Source organism: Carcharodon carcharias, chromosome 15, assembly GCF_017639515.1.
Source record: "Carcharodon carcharias isolate sCarCar2 chromosome 15, sCarCar2.pri, whole genome shotgun sequence".
Taxonomy (NCBI): domain Eukaryota; kingdom Metazoa; phylum Chordata; class Chondrichthyes; order Lamniformes; family Lamnidae; genus Carcharodon; species Carcharodon carcharias.
In genome coordinates this window covers 7,294,432-7,316,028 of record NC_054481.1, presented here as the reverse complement: position 1 = coordinate 7,316,028, position 21,597 = coordinate 7,294,432, and the positions used below count along the sequence as shown (strand labels likewise).

At 39.2% G+C, this 21,597-nt stretch overlaps 1 protein-coding gene across 5 annotated transcripts in view; it reads right to left on the bottom strand.

Moving 5' to 3' along the window:
* The window catches only part of snx29 (sorting nexin 29), a 523,801-nt gene that overhangs the window by 455,913 nt on the left and 46,291 nt on the right, over positions 1–21,597 (bottom strand). For all 5 annotated transcript variants that reach the window (XM_041206786.1, XM_041206785.1, XM_041206787.1 and 2 more), the window contains 3 exons: positions 16,575–16,755; positions 13,528–13,598; positions 3,526–3,774 (listed from right to left, as the gene is read on the bottom strand). In XM_041206786.1, coding sequence (XP_041062720.1) covers positions 3,526–3,774; positions 13,528–13,598; positions 16,575–16,755 — 501 coding nt within the window. The remainder of the gene's footprint in view (positions 1–3,525; positions 3,775–13,527; positions 13,599–16,574; positions 16,756–21,597) is intronic.

The window sequence follows — 21,597 nt, the reverse complement described above, 5'->3', positions numbered from 1 at the left end:
TCAAGGGGAGGTCATGCCTGACAAAGCTGTTGGAATTCTTTGAGGAGGTAACAAATAGGTTAGACAAAGGAGACCCAATGGATGTTATCTACTTGGACTTCCAAAAGGCCTTTGACAAGGTGCTGCACAGGAGGCTGCTCAGTAAGATAAGAGCCCATGGTGCTAGAGGCAAGGTACTAGCATGGATAGAAGATTGGCTGTCTGGCAGGAGGCAGAGAGTGGGGATAAGGGGTCCTTCTCAGGATGGCGGCCGGTGACTAGTGGAGTTCCGCAGGGGTCAGTGTTGGGACCACAACTTTTCACTTTATACATTAATAATCTAGATGAAGGAACTGAGGGCATCCTGGCTAAGTTTGCAGATGTTACAAAGATAGGTGGAGGGACAGGTAGTATTGAGGAGGCGGGGAGGCTGCAGAAGGATTTGGACAGGTTAGGAGAATGAGCAAAGAAGTGGCAGATGGAATACAACGTGGAGAAGTGTGAGGTCATGCACTTTGGTAGGAGAATAGAGGCATAGACTATTTTCTAAATGGGGAGAGAATTCAGAAATCTGGAGTGCAAAGGGACTTGGGAGTCCTAGTCCAGGATTCTCTTAAGATTAACTTGCAGGTTGAGTCGGTAGTTAGGAAAGCAAATGCAATGTTAGCATTTATTTCGAGTGGACTAGAATATAAAAGCAGGGATGTGCTGCTGAGGATTTATAAGGCTCTGGTCAGACCACATTTAGAATATTGTGAGCAATTTTGGGCCCCATATCTCAGGAAGGATGTTCTGGCCCTGGAGGGGGTCCAGAGGAGGTTCACGAGAACGATCCCAGGAATGAAAGGCTTAACATATGAGATATGTTTGAGGACTCTGGGTCGCTTCTCGATGGAGTTTAGAAGGATATGGGGAGATCTGATTGAAACTTACAGAATACTGAAAGGCCTGGATAGAGTGGACGTGGGGAAGATGTTTCCATTAGTAGGAGTGACTAGGACCCGAGGGCACAGCCTCAGAGTAAAGGGAAGACCTTTTAGAACAGAGATTAGGAGAAGCTTCTTTAGCCAGAGAGTGGTGAATGTATGGAATTCATTGCCACAGAAGGCTGTGGAGGCCAGGCCATTGAGTGTATTTAAGACCGAGATAGATAGGTTCTGGATTGGTAAGGGGATCAAAGATTACGGGGAGAAGGCGGGAGAATGGGGTTGAGAAACTTATCGTCAAGATTGAATGGTGGAGCAGACTTGTTGGGCCGAATGGCCTCATTTCTGCTCCTCTGTCTTATGGTCTTATATACCTACATAACAGTAACTATACCTGAAAATAATTCATTGGTGTGAAACATTTTTTAATGTCATAAGAATGTGAAAAGTGCAAATTTACACATATCTTTCCTTGTTTCTTTAAATCACAGGCAGCAATACCTGAATGGGATTATTAAGCATTATCATTATTAATAAAATTGTAGCAAATATTTCACGCAAACATTATTCTATATTTTATTAAAATATTTTTTAAACCAGTCACAGGATGTGGGCATTGCTGGCAACCAGCATTTATTGCCCATCCCTTAACTGAGCGATTTGTTGGACCATTTTAGCAGGTAATTAAAATTCAACCACACTGCTGTAGGTTTGGCGTTATATATAGGCCAGACCAGTAAGAACAGCAAATTCCCTTCCCTGAAATGGCATTAGTGAAACAGATGGGTACTTTTGACAATCAGGTAGTTTCATGGGCACCATTAGCGATATTTGTTTTTTTATCCCTGCTGTGGTGAGATTTTAAATCAACTTCTTATCAATGGTCCAGGCTTTTAGATTGCCAGTCCCGTAACAGAACCACCAATCTACTATTCCTATTAGTTCCTATTTAAATATTCATATCCACAACAATATCGGTCTCCAAAAATACTTGAAACCTGAGCAGTATTAGTCTACTATCCTAGAAATGTTATTCTTCATTCCACTACCTGATAAGAGAATGCAATGCCAGGGTACGGAGCCATTTTTACTGCTTTTTTTATATTATGCAGTCACTTTAGCCTTACTCATTCTTACCACATTTGAGAGCTTATCTTGGCCATTTACTTTAGTTCTTTGGCAAAAGCGTCCTGCACTGAAACACCAAAAATATGGGTGGAGCCATAAAACATACACACATAATAAGCAACTCCAAGCAATTTCAAGAAGGAAGTAACACTAGGGATAGGATTAAATCTGGACAGAGCTTTTTATTGCAGAGAATAAATTTCTTCTAACGAATAAAAGTCATTCTACAGTTTCATTGCTTTGGTTGGATTGAATACAAGAGGAAGACCATTGAGTTAAGTACTTATTTTATTCATTCTGTTATGATGTGGCAGATGATGTGTGCCAGACAGACCATATCCACAAGGGAAACTTGGTCATGCTATCACAAGAGTTTTGCAATTAGTATTTATTACCAGAATGTGTGTGCATCAGAAGTAATGAGTCCACCAAGGCATTTAGAGAATTTAAAAATATTAAAACATTTATTAAAATAAAAGATTTCAAACACATACATTAGACTACAATTACAATATAACTACTGTAGCAAATCCTTAAATTCCAAATTGACCTGACTCCCAGTTATAGCCTCTTTAAATCTAAAATCTATTTTGGACTGTTGCCTTAAAATAGAATCAGAAAGTTAACACAATACCCACTTGGGAGTGGAATTCCAAATGGCTTTTCCCCAACTTCAGTTTTGTTACATAGCAGACTTATAGCTGGAGGCTTCTTAAAGGCTGTTTCACACACTCTTGTTAGATCTTACATGGCCTTCTCTCACATAGCCCTTCATTTTTCTTTATGTTTCTCCCTCATTAATATGTAAATTCTACTGTTCCACATGTCTTTAAAACTGTATCTTCCTCATAATATAAAAACTTTCATGTTTCCAATATTGTCAGTAACCTTTGGGAAAAATAAACACACTCCTTAGCCCTGTTTATCTGGCTAGTTGTAAACAGACCAGCATCTCTTTGAAATCCAACAATCCCTTCATTTATCTAAAAATGCAAATTCCCTTCACACCTTACATGCTAAGCCAGCATCCACGTTTATTCATTAGCATGTCAAGCACATCTCTATACCTAGCTTCTTTTGATGATTTCAAGCTTGCAGTCTACTCAACTCCAAATGTAATTAAAATCACACAGGCATACCCAACTACAATCACAAACCCATAAACCTACTTCACAATAAACTAGAAAAATATGAAAATTTTATACTTTCGCACAATTCATGGGATTTGGACATCACTGGCTAGGCCAGCATTTATTGTCCATCCCTAATTGTCCTCAAGAAGCTCACCACCACCTTCTTAAGGGTAATTAGGGATGGGCAATAAATGCTGACCTAGGCAGTGATGCCTACATCCCATGAATGAAAAGTACTTAGCTTCTCAGTCTTCCTCTTGCATTCAGTCCAACCAAAGCAATGAAATTCGAAAGTCAGAACTCTTGAACCTCAAAAGAGGAGGCTGACAGCAACAGATTTAACATCTAGAGCAACTTACCGTGATTTACAGTTTTAGACAGAACTGGCAGTCGGTCAGATTCAGGCTCAGGCCGCATGAAACTTGGCACTGCAGAAACTGTTGTGATTTCTTTCAGGAGTGTGCTGACCCCCTGTGTGGACTCCTTTAACAGGGATGTGACATTTTGTGTTGACTCCTTTAACAGGTTCGCAACCGCAGATACAGGCTTGTTTGGTCCATTTAGATCCTCATTGTCAATGTTGATTGCAAAAAGGATAGAGTTTAACCCTTGAAATAAATAAACAGATTAATTTACAAAAGTAATTTTCTACTGGATTTATTTAATTCCTTTTACCCAAAACAATACTTCTGGTACAAAGCTACTTGTAACTTCCAGGTTAAGGCATAATTGTGTTAGATACAATCACTGAGCTGAAGTTTTGGGAAGTAAAATATTTGTTAACTGTTCAGCTAATGAATCACTGTACATAGTGACCAGCACCTCTGTCCCTTTTAGGAACAGTGGGGTGTTTAACAAATGATTTGTTCTCTGTCAATATGCAAGAGACCTCCTGACCTCAAGTAACTCTAAATTTCCTGGAAATGGAAATAACAGCAGCAAATCTAAGGTGACATGACCAGGCTAACTTACATCACCTGAAAATAAGTAATCTGCTCTGAATGGGGATGCATCTTGAAAATGGTGTCAGCTTTCACACAACAAATTAGTGCCTAAAAGACTAAACAGAACTGAAGTACATTTCTGAAATATTAAGTAAAAAATTGAGCATCTTCTGCTGCACTTCCTGTAACTAAGAAAAAAGTGCCTGATATCAGAATGAAATTATTTTCCATGGAAGCATATATCAATGCACAATTACTTGAAGCATTTCTATTCTCTAGAACAATGCAGTTTAGAAAAAACATACAGAATCTAAACAAAAAAATACAAACAGCTCAATGTACAAATCTTACACGAAGGAATGAGCATAATGGATTTTAAAATTAGTTCCAAACTATAATTTAAATATAATTTTAAGAACAAATAAAATAGCTATTCTTTTTACAACTTAGCAATTTCAAAAGAGCGTAAGAAATAGCAGCAGAAGATGGCAAATGGACCCTCGAGCCAGCTCTGCCATTTAATGAGATCATGGCTGATCTTCAAACTCAACCGCCATTTCCCGCCTGATCCATATAATCCTCGATTCCCTTAGAATCCAAAAATCTATTGATCTCAGCCTTGAATGTACTCCATGACTGAGCAATTATAGCTCTCTAGGATAGGGGATTCCAAAGATTCACAGCCCAACTAATGACATCAAGGGATATGGAGATGGTGGGGGAAAATGGTGTAGAGGTAGATTATCAGTTGTGAACTGTTTGACTGGCGGAGCAGACTCAATGGGCTGAAAGGCCTATTCCTGCTCCTATTTTCTATGTTTCTCTGAGTGAAGAAATGTCCCGTCACCTTAGTCCAAAATGGTCATCCCCTTACCCTGAGACCAAGTTCCCACGAAGATTGTTGCAGAAGTTAAGGGCTCATGAGATTGAGGATAATATATTAGCATGGATAGAAGGTTGTTTAAATGACAGAAAAAAAAAGAATAAACAGATCATTTTCAGGTTGACAGGCTATTACTACTGAGGTATTGCCAGGATCAGTGCTGGGGCTTTGGCTATTGACAATCTATGTTAATAACTTGCCCTCAGTTCTGGACTCTCCAGCCAAGGAAAACAGCCTCTCAAGCACCTACTTTGTCAAGCCCTCTCAATCTTATACGTTTCAATGAGATCAACTTTCATTCCTCTATGCTCCAGACAAACTCAGCCCATTCTACTCAAACTCTCTTCATAGGAGGAAATTCGCATCCAAGGAACCAATCTAGTGAACCTTTATTGCACCCCCTCAAAGAAAAGTATGTCTTTCCTTAGATCTTGAGACCAAAACTGCTCACAGTACTCAAAGTGTGGTCTCACCAAAGCTCTGTACAATTGCAGCAAAACTTCCTTATTCTTCAACTCCAAACCTCTCTTGCAATAAAGACCAACTTAACATTTGCTTTCCTAATTGCTTGCAAATTAACTTTGTGTTCCTTGTGCAGGAACACTTGAATCCCACTAAACACTAACTTTGAATAGCTTTTCACCATTTAAATGGGAATTTTTTTTTATTATTGTTATCAAAGTGAAAAACCTTATTTCCCCACATCATACTCCTTCTATGACCTTCTTGCCCACTCACTTATCTATATCTCTTTGCAGGCTCTGTATCCTCTTGACAGCTTTACAGTCCCACCTTACTTTGTGTGATCAGAAAACTTGGATACCTTATACTCAGTGCCTTCATCTAAGCTATTAACAGATTGTCAACAGCCAAAGCCCCAGCACCGAGCCTGGTGATACATTAGTAATAACAGCCTGCCAACCTGAAAATGACCTGTTTATTCCCACTTTTTTTGTCATTTAACCAATCTTCTATCCATGCTAATATATTATCCTCAATCCTATGAGCCCTTATCTTCTGCAACAATCTTCATGGGAACATGATAATGCATTTTGAAAATCCAAATGTACTACAGCTACTAGTTCACCTACTGTCTAGCCTATTAGTTAAAACCTCAAAATACTCCAATAGGTTCATGAAACATTTCCCCTTCACGAAACCATGTTGAATCTGCCTAATCATATTATGAGCATTGCTGAAAAAAGACACTGTCACACCTTTTTGTATCTTGCACTCATCAGGACAATCTCAAGAGTGGCAATGTCGGGGGAGCGACAAGAGAAACTTTAACCAATCCCCCTTGACATTCAATGGCATTACCATCGCTGAATTCTTCACCATCAATATCCTGGGGGGGTTACCATTGAAACTGAACTGGACCATCCATGTAACAGCAGGTCAGAGACTAGATACTGAAGTGAGTAACTAACTGCCTGACTCACCAAAATCTGCGTGCCATCTACAAGGCACAGGTCAGAAGTGCGATGGAATACTAGCCGCTTGCCTGGATGAATGCAGCTCCAACAACACTCAAGAAGCTCGGCACCATCCAGAACAAAACAGCCCACTTGATCGACACCCCACCTATCACCTTAAACATTCAATCCCTCCACCACCAATGCACAAAAGCAGCACTATATGCCGTCTACAAGATGTACTGCCGTGACTCCCCAAGGATCCTTCGACAAAACCTTCCAAAGCCTCAACCTCTACCATCTAGAAAGACAAGGGCAGCAGGCGCATGCAACACCACCACCTGCAAGAGCTTCTTCAAGCCACAATAATCCTGACTTGAAAATATATCGCTGTTCCTTCACTGTCACTGAATCAAAATCTTGGAACTCGCTCCCTAATAGCACTGAAATATATCGCTATTCCTTCACTGTCACTGGATCAAAATCTTCGAATTCCCTCCCTAACAGCATTGTGGGTGTACGTGCACCAGATGGATTGCAGCAGTTCAGTAAAGAGGCTTACCACCACCTTCTCAAGAGCAATTAGGAATGGGCAACAAATAGCAGGCTTTGCCAAAAATGCCCACATCCCAAGAAAGAATAAAGAAACTTCTCATTCTTAAAGAAAGATACGAGCATCAGTCTCCAACATAAGTTGCAACAGAAAGCAGGCTGGTTTTGCCTAAAACCAGGGTTCCCAAATTGTGACATGCACATATCTCTGGGAAGTACACAGGAAAAATTGTCTATTTGTAGATTTTATGAATTACTTTATTTTTTATGGCATTTTTATGATGGGTTATTTAGATGAAGCCTTAAAACTCTGCTGGAATTTGTTATGTGCGGTGCTTAATTTATTTTAAGATGCCCCAATGAAAATAAAAATACACAAAGACAATGACACACAGACCCTCACCGCACACAGTAAATAGCACAGTTTCAGTCGCCCACCAACTGTTGAGTCTAACTGATATCAGAACTAAGTCAAGTTTTTATTCACTCCTCTACGTCGTACTACATCTGCTGGGATGTAACAGTGAAAAGTCACCAAATGGTTAAAGACAGGCAGTGTTAAGAACACAGTGATGAGAAGTAATGAAATTTGTCTTTCCAGTACTAGTGCACTTGCTGAAATCACTGGTGAGACAATGACTATTGACTCAATATACAAATCTCACCTTGTGAAACAAAACACTGACACCAGATGCAAAACAGGATCTAAATCAAAGAGATGTAAATATGACAAAAATACACTAAAATGGGATTTACTTGGACTGAACTAGCTGAATAGTATGTATTACGCGGTGAAGTCCTGTCAATAACAGCTGAAAACTATTTCTTGTACGCAGACACTTGGAAACAATACATGAACAGCACAAGGATAAATCACCAAATTTTTGACATGGGCACAGTTAATGGTGAATATGACAATTTTACACTGTGCTGCTGCTGCTGACAATATTCTGGTCTTTGGAGCCTTTTACTTGGTGAGTTACAGAGTTGCAAAGTTCAGGGAACCTCACACCACAGCAGAGGAACTAATACTACCTGTAGCTGTAGACAAAGTAAGCACTATGCTTGGAGAGAAGACCCAAAAATTAATGCCATTATCAAACAACACAATATCACATCAAATTAATGGCATGGCCAATGACATCTTAACTCACATAATGAACCGTATCATTAGCAGCTAGTACTTTGTTCCGCAGACAGACTAATCCATAGGCATGACAGATTTAGCTCACCTTCTGGTGTATGTGGGGTGCATTTTTAAAGGCACAATACAGGAGGATGCCAGGTGTTGCCTACCAGAACAATGGCTATTTGGGCCAAAATCTCAACCAACTTTTATTGGAGCTCAATCTGGGTCTGTTGTTAGTTGAAATATCCAAGAGATTCTCTTGTTCTTTAATTCACAATTTATGTGGCATTAATACTGCAGAAAAATTTGTGAAAGGGTACAGTTTAACACTTCATTGATCAACATGATATTGTTTGGTCACAGTGTATGGGCACTTCCTCTGATCGAGCAAAGTCAATGACTAATTGTCACAGTGAGTAATGGCGTGCAGAACAGTTGATCCCAAAGCGATGTTGGTACATTAAAGTATATATATGGAATCACTCGCTTCCAAAAGCAAATCTACCAACTTGAAGGAAGTCCTGGACAATGCTGTGAAGATGGTAAACTTTATAAAAGCTCAATCTTTGAATTCCAGAATATTTCCGGCTCCATGTAATGAGATGGGAAGCGAGCACATCAATCTATTGCTCCATGTGGAGATTTGATGGTAGTCATATGGGAAGGTCCAGGCACATCTTTTTGAACTTCAATCAGAGGTCAAGTTATTCTTTGCAGACCACGCATTTCCACTCTCTTACTGTCTGCATGACACAAGCTGGGTTTATTGTCAGATACAGTCTATCACTGAATGAGCTAATTCAAAGGTTTTAAAGGGCTAAGTGCAATATCGTTAACGCCCAAGACAAAACTGAGTCAATGTCAAAATAGTTGGGAATCTAGTGAGATATGCTCATCTTCAGCAATGGGCCCCAAATACGATATTATGACTTTCTAACTTTCAAGGAGGGTATTCATAAGTTACAGTTTAGAAGACAGATCTATCATAGCTGTTGATTATCGCTTGCTGGGGTACTGGTAGATGTCAACTTTAATTTAAATGTAGTCCTTTAGGAAGGTGCATTGATAAAAGTCTTTTTTAAAGCAAAATTTCCTTTAAGATGGTGGAGGACATGTACCCTGTACTATCTGGGATATAAATTTCACATTTTCAATGCTCAAACTCCCTTCAAAAATGTTAGCTCCAACACTGCAAAGTCTGAACTGCAGATTCTAGACGTTCCCAAGTTTTTTTTTTAAATCTCACCTCTCCCCCACCATCTCTCTTGAAGCCTTCTCTAAGAGCATTAGCGACCTTCCATTACCATGAAAGACCATCATAGCCAAGTTCCTTCATTACTCAATGTCTACAGGCATGAACTTTTTAGTAGGAGTGAATGGAAAACAAAATAGAAATGGTAACATAGCTGATTTATTCCAACACCCTAGCCCAAAGATACTAAGGCCAACTGTATTACTACACCAGTGCAAACATTAGAATGACATTAATTCAACTTTCTCTCATGAGTCAAGTAATCACACGTCTCAGAACCCAGAGATGCTGGTGTGATGCAGCTTTAACAAAAACTTTAATAGGGATATTGCTCATTCTACCAAGGCCAAATATTCCATCGCTAACATGACAGGGTAACTCTAAAAGACCTATGGGGAAAAGTTAAAGTGCATTTGACAAGAATCGATGTTATGCCCTCAAAGAGGGTAGGTGACCAACAAATTACACACTGATATTTGCAAGTGCTTAAATCTATACCTAATCTGAAAGATGCCTGAACTGGCACCTGGAAAAAAACATTACACTTTGAGAAATGCCTTTTATGTTGAGTAAATGCAAAGCACTAATGGGCAATCACCATGTAAAATCTTTAATGTGATCCTTTCTTTAATTCCATTGCCTAACAAGAATTTAACTACCTCTGTCTTAAAGATGTTCAATGACCCCGCCTCCACCACCTTCTCAGGCAGAGTGTTCCAAAGTCGCACAACCCTCAAAAAATTTCTCATGTCTGTCCTAAATGGGCACACCCTAATTTTAAAACAGTGCCCCCCCAGTTCTGGACTCACCCACAAGAGGAGATATCATTTCCACTTCTGCCTTGTCAAGACTGTTCAGGAACTTATATACTTCAATCAAGTCACCCCTCACTCTTCTAAATTCCAGTAGAAACAAGCCCAGTCTGTCCAACCTATTTCCATAAGACAATCCACTCATTCCAGGTATCAATCTAGTAAACCTCCTCTGAACCGCCTCTAATGCTAATGTCCTTCATTAAAAAGGAAACCAAAACTGCACACAGTATTGAAGGTGTGGTCTCCCCAATGTCCTGTATGACTGAGGCATAATATCCTTACTTCTGTGTTCAATTCCTCTTATATTAAAGAATAGCATTCCATTAGCCTTCTTAATTACATGTTGTACCTGCATACTAACTTTTTGTGACTCATGTCCCAGAACACCTAGATACCTCTGCGCCTCAGAATTATGCAGCCATTCTCCATTTAAGTAATACTCCACTTTTTTACTCTTCCAGCCAAAGTGAACAACTTCACATTTTCATACATTGTACTCCATCTGCCAGATCGTTGCCTACTCACAACCTATATTCATCTGCAACCTCCTTATGTCTTCTTCATAACATACTTTCCTACACCATCTGCAAATTTAGCTACCATGCCTTCGCTACCCTCATCTAAGTCATTGATATAAATTGTAAAAAAAGTTGAAGCCCCAGCATAGATCCTTGCGGGACACTGTTCATTACATCCTGCCAAACAGAAAACGACCCATTTTTGCATACTCTCCGTTTTCTCCCAGCCAGCCAAACTTCTATCCATGCTAATATGTTACCCCTTACACCTTGAGTTTTTATTTTCCGCAATAAGCTTCGATGTTACACTTTATCAAATGCCTTATGGAAATCCAAGTACAGTACATCTACAGGCTCCCCTTTATCCATGACGCAAGTTACTCATGACTTCCCTTTCCCAAAACCATGCTGACTCTTCCCCATGACCATAAGTGCCCAGCTATAACCTCCTTAATGGTCGATTCTAGCACCTTCCCCCACGACAGACGTCAGGCTAACTGACTTATAGTTTCCTGTTTTCTGCCTCCCTCCCTTCTTGAGTAGAGAGGTTATATTTGCTACTTTCCAGTCTGATGGAACCTTTACAGAATCTAGCAAATTTTGGAAAATTAACACCAATGCGTCTATGACCTCATTAGCCATCTCTTTTAAGACCCTAGGATGAAGTCCATCAGCTCCATCAGTTTGCTCAGTGAGGCTTCCCTAGTGATTGTAATTTCACCAAGTTCCCCTCTCCCTTCCACCTCTTGATTTACTTCCAATACTGGAATGGTTTTTGTATCTTCTGTCTTGAATACAGAAGCAAAATATTTGTTCATTTCCTTATTATCTGCTATTAACTCCCCATTGTCACTCTGTAGAGGACTCACACTCGCTCTATTTTACATTTCTAGCTAGCTTCCTGTCATTTCTTTCTCCTGATTAACCTTTTAGTCATTCTCTGCCGCTCTTTTATATTCTGACCAATTGCCTGGCCTACCATTCATCTTTGCGCAGTTATATGCTTTTTCCTTAAGTTTGATGCTTTCCTTAATTTCTTTTGTTAACCAAGGATGGTGGGTCCTCTGCTTAGAATATTCCTTTATAGAAGGAATATTCTTATTCTGAAATAATCTCCTAAATGTCTCCCACTGCTCCTCTATTGACCTTTCCCCTAGCCTAGTATCCCAATTCACTTCAGCTAGCTCAGGTCTCACACCCACATAGTTGCCCTTATTCAAGTTTAAAATGCTCGTCCTATAACCACTCTTTTCTCCTTCAAACTGCCTGTAAAATTAAATCATATTGTGGTCGCTGCTACCTAGGGGTGCCTTTACTCTGAGGTCATTAATTAATCCTGTCACGTTACATCAATACCAATTCAAATATAACCTGCTCTCTGTTGGTTCCAGAACATGCTGCTCTAAGAAACTGTCTCGAAAACATTCTGTGAACTCCTCATCCAGGCTACTACTGCCAATCTGGTGTTTCCAGTTTATATCTAGATTAAAATCACCCATGATTATTTCCATCCCTTTATAACAACCCAATATTTTTTCTTGTATACATTGTGGTTACTGGTAGGGGTCCTGTAGACCACTCCCACCAGTGACTTCTTTCCCCTACTATTCCTCATCTCCACCCAAACCGATTCTACATCCTGATCTCCTGAACCAAGGTCATCTCTACCTATTGCACAAATGCTATCTTTGATTAACAGTGCTAACCCTCTACCTTCACCTAGCTTCCTATTCTTCTTGAATGTCATGTGCCCCTCAATATTCAGGATCCAATCCTTCTCATCCTGCAGCTACGTCTCTGTAATGGCGATCAGGTCATATTTATTTACTTCAATGTGTGCTATCAATTTATTAACTTTGTTATGAATGCTACACGCATTCAGATACAGAGCCTTTAGTTTTGCCTTTTTGTTATCTTTGTAAAATCTAGTCTTGGACTGTTGGTACATGCTTAGATTTTTTTCTCTCTGTCCCTTCCTGCTACTCACTGATCCTCATTTTCCATATTACTATTTTGCTCTCCTGCTTCGACTCTATCCAATGATTTGCAACATCTACCAAAGCTTGATCCATCACTCAGACTAGTTTAGTTTAAACTCCCTAGTTATGCGGCTCGCGAGAACAATGGTCCCTGCATGGTTCAGGTGTAGGCCATCCCACCAGTATGGCCCCGACTTTCCCCAGTACTTATGCCAGTGCCCCATGAACCGGAACCCACTTCTCCCCCATCAGTCTTGAGCCACCCATTCATCTCTCAACTCTTATTTGTCCTATGTCAATTTGCACTTGGCTTAGGTAATAATCCAAAGATTATTACCTAGGAGGTTCTGCTTCTTCGTTTGATGCCTGGTTCCTCATACTGACTATGCAGAACTTCTTTCCTAGTTCTACCCATGTCATTGGTACCCACATGGACCCTCCCCCTCCAAGTTCCTCTCCAGCCCCGAGATGTCCTCAGCCCTGGCACTAGGCAGGCAACACAGCCGTCTGGACTCTCACTCTTTGCTGCAGAGAACAGTGTCAAGCCCCCTCATTACCACTACACTCCTACTTGCTCCCCACCGACCTGGGAGTTTGGTGCGGGGGGTGGGGGAAGGCGGGGGGCATTTAAAGCTCATTGTATCGCAAACGAGTTTTTTATACAACCATTCTTCAGCTACCAACACAGCCTGCTAACATTTGCATATAAATCACAGAACCATTAACAGGTTGTTTATCCTTCCATAATCTGCACTAAAGACCACATATACTACCTACAAAACAATTTTAATCTTATGTGTGAATATCATTGATGCGAAACTATTTTAGTCATGGCCACTAGAAATGAAAACTCTTAACTGATAGCATATCTTACCTGCTGCCATCGTAGGAAGCATGCTTGCACGCTCTTCCTCTCTCATAAAAGACCAGTCTTCATAGAAGACACTAATAATTACATGATTGAAAAAAAAAATCATTTCTATATTCATAAAATACAAGTCAGAACAAAGTTGTACCTTAAAAACAACTAGTTTGTTTTCAGTACGAAGTAGTATTAATCTGAAGTGGATTCTGACTTCCTCAACTGCCCAGTCAGGACAAGTTACTCTTCGGATAAGCAAGACAAAAATGTTTATCTGCTTTAGCTAAGATTACATTTTAGACATCTAATCACTGTCAGTAAAATGCAACATTTTAAGGGAAACTGCTTTGACATAGCTAAAAATTAGAGATATACAAGATAATGAATGCCCTGGGAAACAAATAGTTAAGCAATATCAAAAATATATATTCAAAACTAATCCCCAATACCAGAGTACGATAGCATCCAAATAGCTTAACAGAAACGCATTACTGACAGCACTGCAACATTCTCCATTTGTATTATTAGCAACAGATCAGACTTTCACGGTTTCCCACATAGAGGTTTCAATTTTAGCCTGCTTGGCTAAGGAGCACAAACTGGAGTTGCATTTCCCAACAAGTGAAGAGCAATTGGGGAGGGTGGGGGGCGGGGGGGGTTGAAAAAAGTAGCACCAGCTCCAACACCTGAGCTCCAATGTATTTTTAAGAAAATAATTTGCAAAGACCTGGAACCATCCCTCTACCTTAAACCAATAAACAGGTGCTTTATTCTTTTTAAATAATTCTGTATGTTTCATCATGCAACTTCAAATGGGAGCACAGATACAATATACTGATGTGCATGATGTCAAATTTCATACAGATTAACTGAATTTGCAAGGCATCGAGAAGGGGCATTCTCAACCAAGTGCACTAAGAAGATCAAATAGAGTCAGGCAGCAGGGAATAATTAACCCCAGGCAGGAGAGGACAAAGAGGAAAGGAGATGGAGGAGAAGGAACAGGAGGAAGAGAGGGTGGAGAAGGAGGAAGAGAGGGGGCAAGAGGGGGAAAAGGAGATACAAGAAGAGGAAAAGGAAAAACGGGAAGAGGAGGAGGAAGGAGCAGAGGGAAGAGGAGGAGGAAGGAAAAGAACGAGAGGAAGAAAATAGCAACAAAAAGCATTTCTGTAGCACAGATATGGAGAAACAGGAAGTAGAGGTAGAGAAACTATCTCAACAGGGAGAAAGGAAAATTGGAGCTATGGGGAGGTCAGATTAGTTACCCTTACTTCTTGCTATGTGAGAATATTATCTCTATAGGAAGGTGCATGCAACTCTGTGGCCCACCTTGCATTTTTAATATTTAAATATTTGATCTCCTGTGACACTGCACACAGGAAATAAAGACCAAGTGTTGCTTTCAGGTGAAGCAGGGTTCGAGGACTAGGAATAATTTGGTCAGGGTGGAAAGTGGGGAATTCAATATTTTATACATAGAAATTATGCACCATCAAAAATACCTAAAGGTAAAAATTGATACAGCAGACAACTGTGCCCAGCAACACGGTGAGGAACTGCGAATGTATACCCAAGTGGATGAGTGGAAGGCATATGCATAGAAGGATCAGGATGCCAATTTACTTATTAATTAAAAAGGAGAGGGTGCTTAAAGGGGGTTGAAAAAGCCTACAAAAGGGAGAAAATTTTCTTTTAAAAATCCAAAATGTAATAAAAAGGTGAAGAAGGTAGGATCCAAAACCAAACATTACATGCAGGTAAAACAAGCTAGTGGCTGGTGGTTCTTTACATTTTAAGAGACACCAAAGATGTCCAGACTAGACACAAAGCCATCTGTAGCTAGATTGTAAACTTGTCACGAAATAATTACACAATGTCATTTTTCATTGCAAATGTGGGCACAATAATTTACAATGGAGACAACTGACATAAGTAGCGTGACAAGTACATGACAGCATAAGTGGTGTATACAAGAAATGCAATAATTAGGATTTTTAAAAATATATTACAGATATTGTTGGAAAAAAACTTAACCCACTGTCCAATTTTCTGGGCACCAGGTGTAGATGAATTAACTGACGTAAGGAAATAACCATTACTATCTACTAAAGCATAAAAACAACCTAAAATCATTGGACATGGTACTTCAAACAAAAAGGTATGAATAATCACGTCGGAGCAATGTTTTTAAAATAACTTGGTTAGTAAATATACAGCCAAATGAAAAGCAGAAATTCTAGGTCTGATCCCTGGTCTCTACTAAGTTAGTTGATCACAGAGAGTCAGCAGCATTGGCCTTGACGGTGAGAAGAGGGAAGGAGTAAAATTAGCTCCTGATTGTCCCGTCATGTAATTTGCTGGAAAGTATACTGTCTAAAATATGAATTTCTAATTTTTGATTTTGTAGAGTTTCAACTAATAGGCTTTAAATGGAGGGTCCTTCAGCAAGTCCAAAATGGGGAACCAGAGGAGCAAAGAGAGTTGATGCTTAAAAATTAATAAAGGGTTTCCTTTGAATGGGGCAGGGGAAAGAAAGATGGAGCAAGATTAAAATGTTAATATATGCAGCATCTCCAGATTAATCTATGATTTGCTCTACTAGCATCGTCTGGTTAAACTACAGGAAAGGAAATTGTTATAGTCTCGAGGAACAAATGAACCAATGTCTAGTTAATTTGTTTTGGCTGCTGGTGGTTTAGGGAGGAACGCTGACGAAGAAAAGGAGAACACGGCAATTCTTTTAAACTGTGTCAACCCCAACAAACAAGGCCTCAATTTAATGTTTCAACCTACAGAGGCTCCTCCAACAATGCAGCTCTCCCTCACTACTGCAATAAAGTACTAGCCTAGAAAATAAGCTAAAATGCATGATGGAAATGAAACCGACAACCTTGTGACTCAGTGATAGAAGTGCTAACCACTCAGCCCACTCGTCGACCTCATTTACTGATTCATTTGAACAAAGATCAGCCCCAATAGCCAACAGACAGTTTAGAGGATATCAAAACTTCAGAGAATACACTTATGTTCTAAGCAACAACTTATCTATCACTTGTTACCTTAGGAGGTTTCCATCACCAAGAAGCATGTGCATATATCGCTCAAGTGAATGTTCATTGAGTGCAGACCGGAGCCAGGCTCTACCCCGTCCTATATCTGTTGTGATATTCTTTAAAGAGTAGTATCGCTGTAGTTCATGTTTGTTCAGGTGTTCTTTAACATAATACCAAAACACAGGCTCTGAAAAGAAAAAAAATATCTTCACTTATAATAATAATTGAGATAATGCGGAACAATGTTGAAATAACAAAGTTTAGGGGATTCTCTCTGATTGCACACAGCATTCGCAACAAGGTAGATGACTTGAAGGTGCAAATAGAGATCAACAGGTATGATTTAATTGCCTTTGCAGAGATGTGGTTACAGAGTGGCAGCTCTGGGAATTGAATATTCAAGGATATTTGTCATTTAGGGAGGATAGGCAGGAGGGGAAGAGGAGGTGGACTGATACTGTTCATAAGGGACGCAATCAGCACATTCATGAGAAAAGATCTTAGATCAAAGGACCAAGATGTAGAATCAGTTTGGGAGGAGCTAAGAAATAGCAAGGGGCAACAAAACATTGGTGGGAGTTATCTACAGGCCACCAAACTGTAGTTGAATGTTGGGAATGGTATTAATCAGGAAATTAGAGCTGCATTTTACATGGATAATACATTAATAATGGGTGACTTCAATTTATATACAGACTGGGTAAACCTAACTAGGACTAATGCTTTGTAGGATGACTTCCTGGAGCATGTACAAGATGGGTTTCTGGAGCAGTACTTTGAGGAATCAACTTGAAATTGGGATATTGTAGATTTAGTATGAAAGGACTAATCAATAACCTTACTGTAAAGGAGCCTTAAGGAAATAATGAAAAACTCTATCTTATTATGGTCACGAAGTTTGGAAGTAATATAGTTCATTCTGAAACTCATTTCCTAAATCTGAACAAAGGAAATTATAATGGTATGAGGGGTAAGTTGGCTATGGTGGATTGAGAAAATATATCAAAAGATTCGACAGTAGACAGGCAGTGGCTAGTATTTAAAGAAGTATTACATGATCTACAGTAAATATGCATTCCTCTTAGACACAAAAAACCCAATAGGAAAGGTGAAGCCGTGGATAACAAAAGTAATTAAAGACTGCATTAGATCAATGGAAGTGGATTGTAAGGTTGCCAGCAAAAGTGGCAAGCCTGAGGATTGGGAGCAATTCAGAATCCAACAAACTATGACCAAGAAACTGATCAAGAGAAAAGAGAATATGAGTGCAAACCAGCGAGTAACAAAGAATCTTTTACAGTCTGCCTTTAAATACATGAAAAGGAAAAATGTGGGTCCATTACAAGTGGAGACAGCAGAATTTAATGGAGAATAGGGATATGGCGGAGAAATTAAATAATTAGTTTGAGTCTGTCTTCACGGAGAAAGGTACAGAAAATCTCCCAGAAATACTAGGGAACCAAGGGACAAGTGAAAATGAGGAACTGAAAGAAATTAGTATTAATAAAGAGATAGTTCTTGAAAATGTAATTGAATTAAAGTTTAATAAATCCCCTGAGCCAGATGAGCTGCATCCCAGAGGGTTGAAGGAGGTGGCTACAGCAATAGCAATAGCAAATGCATTGGTGGTTATCTTTCAAAATTCTATAGATGCTGGAAAGGTTTCTGAAGGCTAAAGAGTAGCAAATGTAATCCCACTATTTAAGGGAGGAAAAGAGAAAACCAAGAACTACAGACCTGTTAGTTTGACATCAATAGTAGGGAAAATGGTAGAATCTATTATAAAGGATGTGGTAACTAGACACTTGGAAAATAATGATATGACTGGGCATTGTCAACATGGATCTGTGAAGGGGAAATCACGTTTGACTAACCTGTTGGGAGTTTTTTTGAGGATGTTACTTGTAACATTGATAAAGGAGAATCAGTGATGTGGTGTATTTGGATTTTCAAAAGGCTTTTTATAAGGTCCCACCCAGGAAGTTAGTGAACACATGTAGAGAACATGGGATTGGGGGTAATATACTGCTATGGATTGAGAATTGGATAACAGACAAAAAACAGAGAGCAGGAATAAAAGGGTAATTCTCAGGATGGCAGGCTGTCATTAATGGGGTACTGCAAGGATCAGTGCTTGAGCCAGAGCTGTTCACAATCTATATAAATGATTTGGATGCGGGGACCAAATGTTCAAAAAAGGCTGTAAAGATTGGTACAGGATTTCTTAATGCTATAATTGTCCAGTAAATATGTTTAAAAATTAAGGAAGCAAATATTCTATAGATTACTCCACGTTAATTGCTTTATTGGAGGAAAACGCTATTAACAATAGAGAGCATTATATGATGTAATGTACAATGCATTAAAATAAAAAGAGTTGCATTTTCATAAGCACCTTTTATAGCCTCAGGATATCCCAAAGCACTTCTGCACTTTTATCAAAGTGCAACATTCTGAAGTGTCCTACACTCAAAATTTTTATATCTCGTACACACAACACACACAAAATTAGATCTCCCATGGCAATGCTCACCGTAATTTGTGACCCAAAATGTGAATTTTGATATTTATAGTGGTTTGGATGCAGTATAAATCCAGCACAGCTTGACCATCAAGGTAACAAATTTACTGCCTCAAGGTAAAAGTTTCTTGTCGTTAGTTGATAATCAAAGTAACAGGCTCACATTTCACAAATATAACACTTGTAAGACTATTTATCTGATGCTTTACAAATTCTTTCGATGCAAGTAATATTGTTCTTCATTCCAGATCTCATTCCCAGTCATTCACTTCAGAAAAGATAGTGTTTAACTCTACGACTATGGTAGATTTACAGTATCTTAAGGTGCAAGTACTTAATTCATTTGTTTATTCTTTCTTGAAACTTCCGTTCTTATGAGTTAGTTAGGATAAAAATTCTCCCCTTACTTCCAAGGGAAGTTTTTCTCTTGACAACACCTGACCAGATGGTCCTTTGCTATGGTCGAGACTTGGCTGACTGCTTCCAGCCACAACCTGTGTTTAGCTGAGCTCAACATAAACATCAGTCCATTTAAGTAAATTCAAAAATTCTCTGTTAGAAACATCAATAGCTTTGAATCTTACTAAACAGCTTAAACTATCTGAAAAATTCAAGCAAAAATTAATTTTTATTTTTCACGGCAGCACTCACTTCAGTTATTTGTGTATTTTCTTCCTGTATAGTGTAATTCCAGAGGAGCAGGATAGAAACTGAAATCCCAATATGTATTCATCACACACATACACTAGATGGAATATGCATGCAGTCATCTCTAAAATTAACCAGTTGCGCCGATAAATTTGGTGGTTCTTCTCAAATTTATGTTTGCAATATTACTTTAATTCTAGCAGTATACTCCCACCTCAGGGAAGAAGAAAATTAGTACACAAACATTGGCTGAAAAGCCTTTTGGAGCAACCGATTGGTTCCGCGGAGTTGTTACTTAGTGAATTGTAGTTTTGAGGGAAAAGAGAGCATTGAGTGCTCAGTATGCTCCCTAATTACTTATTTTTTTCATTGGTGGTTATCCACAACATGAATCTGCTTTTTATTTGTTGACATTTAGTTTATTTGATCAGTAATACAGTAATAGAGCAGTGACTACAATTCAAAAAGTACTTCATTAGTACTGTGAAGCACTTTAGGATGTTCTCAGGTGATGAATTGCACTCTCTTAATTTAAGTTCTTCATTTCTAATTTAGCAGATAAGACCTCATTTCAGCAAATTGCTCATTTTCACTTAGCATGTCAAGTCTAAATGCTGAAGTGAGATAGTTTCAGATGCAAAATGACAAAAACCTGCCAGGTGCAAAATTTTCAATTAAAGAAATGAGTTAAACTAGAAGAGTTGATTCCAGTCACGTCATGCTGTACTTTCCTCCACTTCCTTTCATTTGTTGTTAATGACAGGTTGCTCAAGGCTGAACAAATGGTCACCCAGCCACTAACCACCTCTTTTTATTCCTGCATTTCACTGCATTATCCTTGGAAGGATAAAAAATAAAACTAGCAGAAAACATCAGATATTTCTATCCTCACTCCAACCAAAAACATGCTTCCTGACTGATTTCAGTTCCCTTTTTGGTTTAAACTTTTTTACTCTGAACCTGCACAGTGTAAACAGACACTAAGAAAGCTAAGAATGTATTGCAAAAAAGCAATGACTTTAAAATTAAATTTGTAGAGTGGCAAATTGCACTCACTTGCAGCACTCTCAAAACGGAGGAACACAAGACAATCTCCACATCCATCAAGTGTCAAATGCTGCCAGTCCAAAGTCAAACACATCCGAGAAATGGTGCTAGTGAACACTGAGAAGTCCAATGCTGACTTTCAGTCACGTGTGCTAATTTTGCAGGAAATGCATTCCACACTGGACAGGCAAATGTATTTCAAATATATCGTTATTTAACAAACACCTACCACCTATCAGTATGAAACTTGGCTGTCTTTCTTTTTCACCAAAGCTTGGAACTCTGGCATGAATTTATCAGGCAAAGCACATCTTAACACATCTTGGAGGCTTTTGCTCGGCAATTGAAAGGGGTGCTTTGACTTCATCAGGGTGATTGCTGAGACACACAAATCTGATACATCAGAACCACTGCTGCTCTCTACCCAGAATGCAGTTAGATGCTACTGACACTTTCCATGGTGAATTATTGATTGAGCATGCTTTCTCTGCCACTGATTTTAGCAGATGGAAACCAATAGGTAACCAAGGAAGTGTGCACAGTCTGCTTTTTAGTTTACCATTTTACCAAAACCACACAAATAGGTTGATGTACACATAACACGCACCAGGCAGGAATCTTAATTGAGATCATATGTTCAGCAATCATGTCTGCTACTTTCTTCTAATCAGAAATGCAATCTGCCATACTATGGATTCCAAATTAACCAAATGCCCTGGAGAAAATGGCAGAGAACTGCCTCCATGAACCATTGAAATCCATGTAAGGTAGGTCACTCACAGTGCTATTAGGGAGGTATTCTCAGGATTTTGA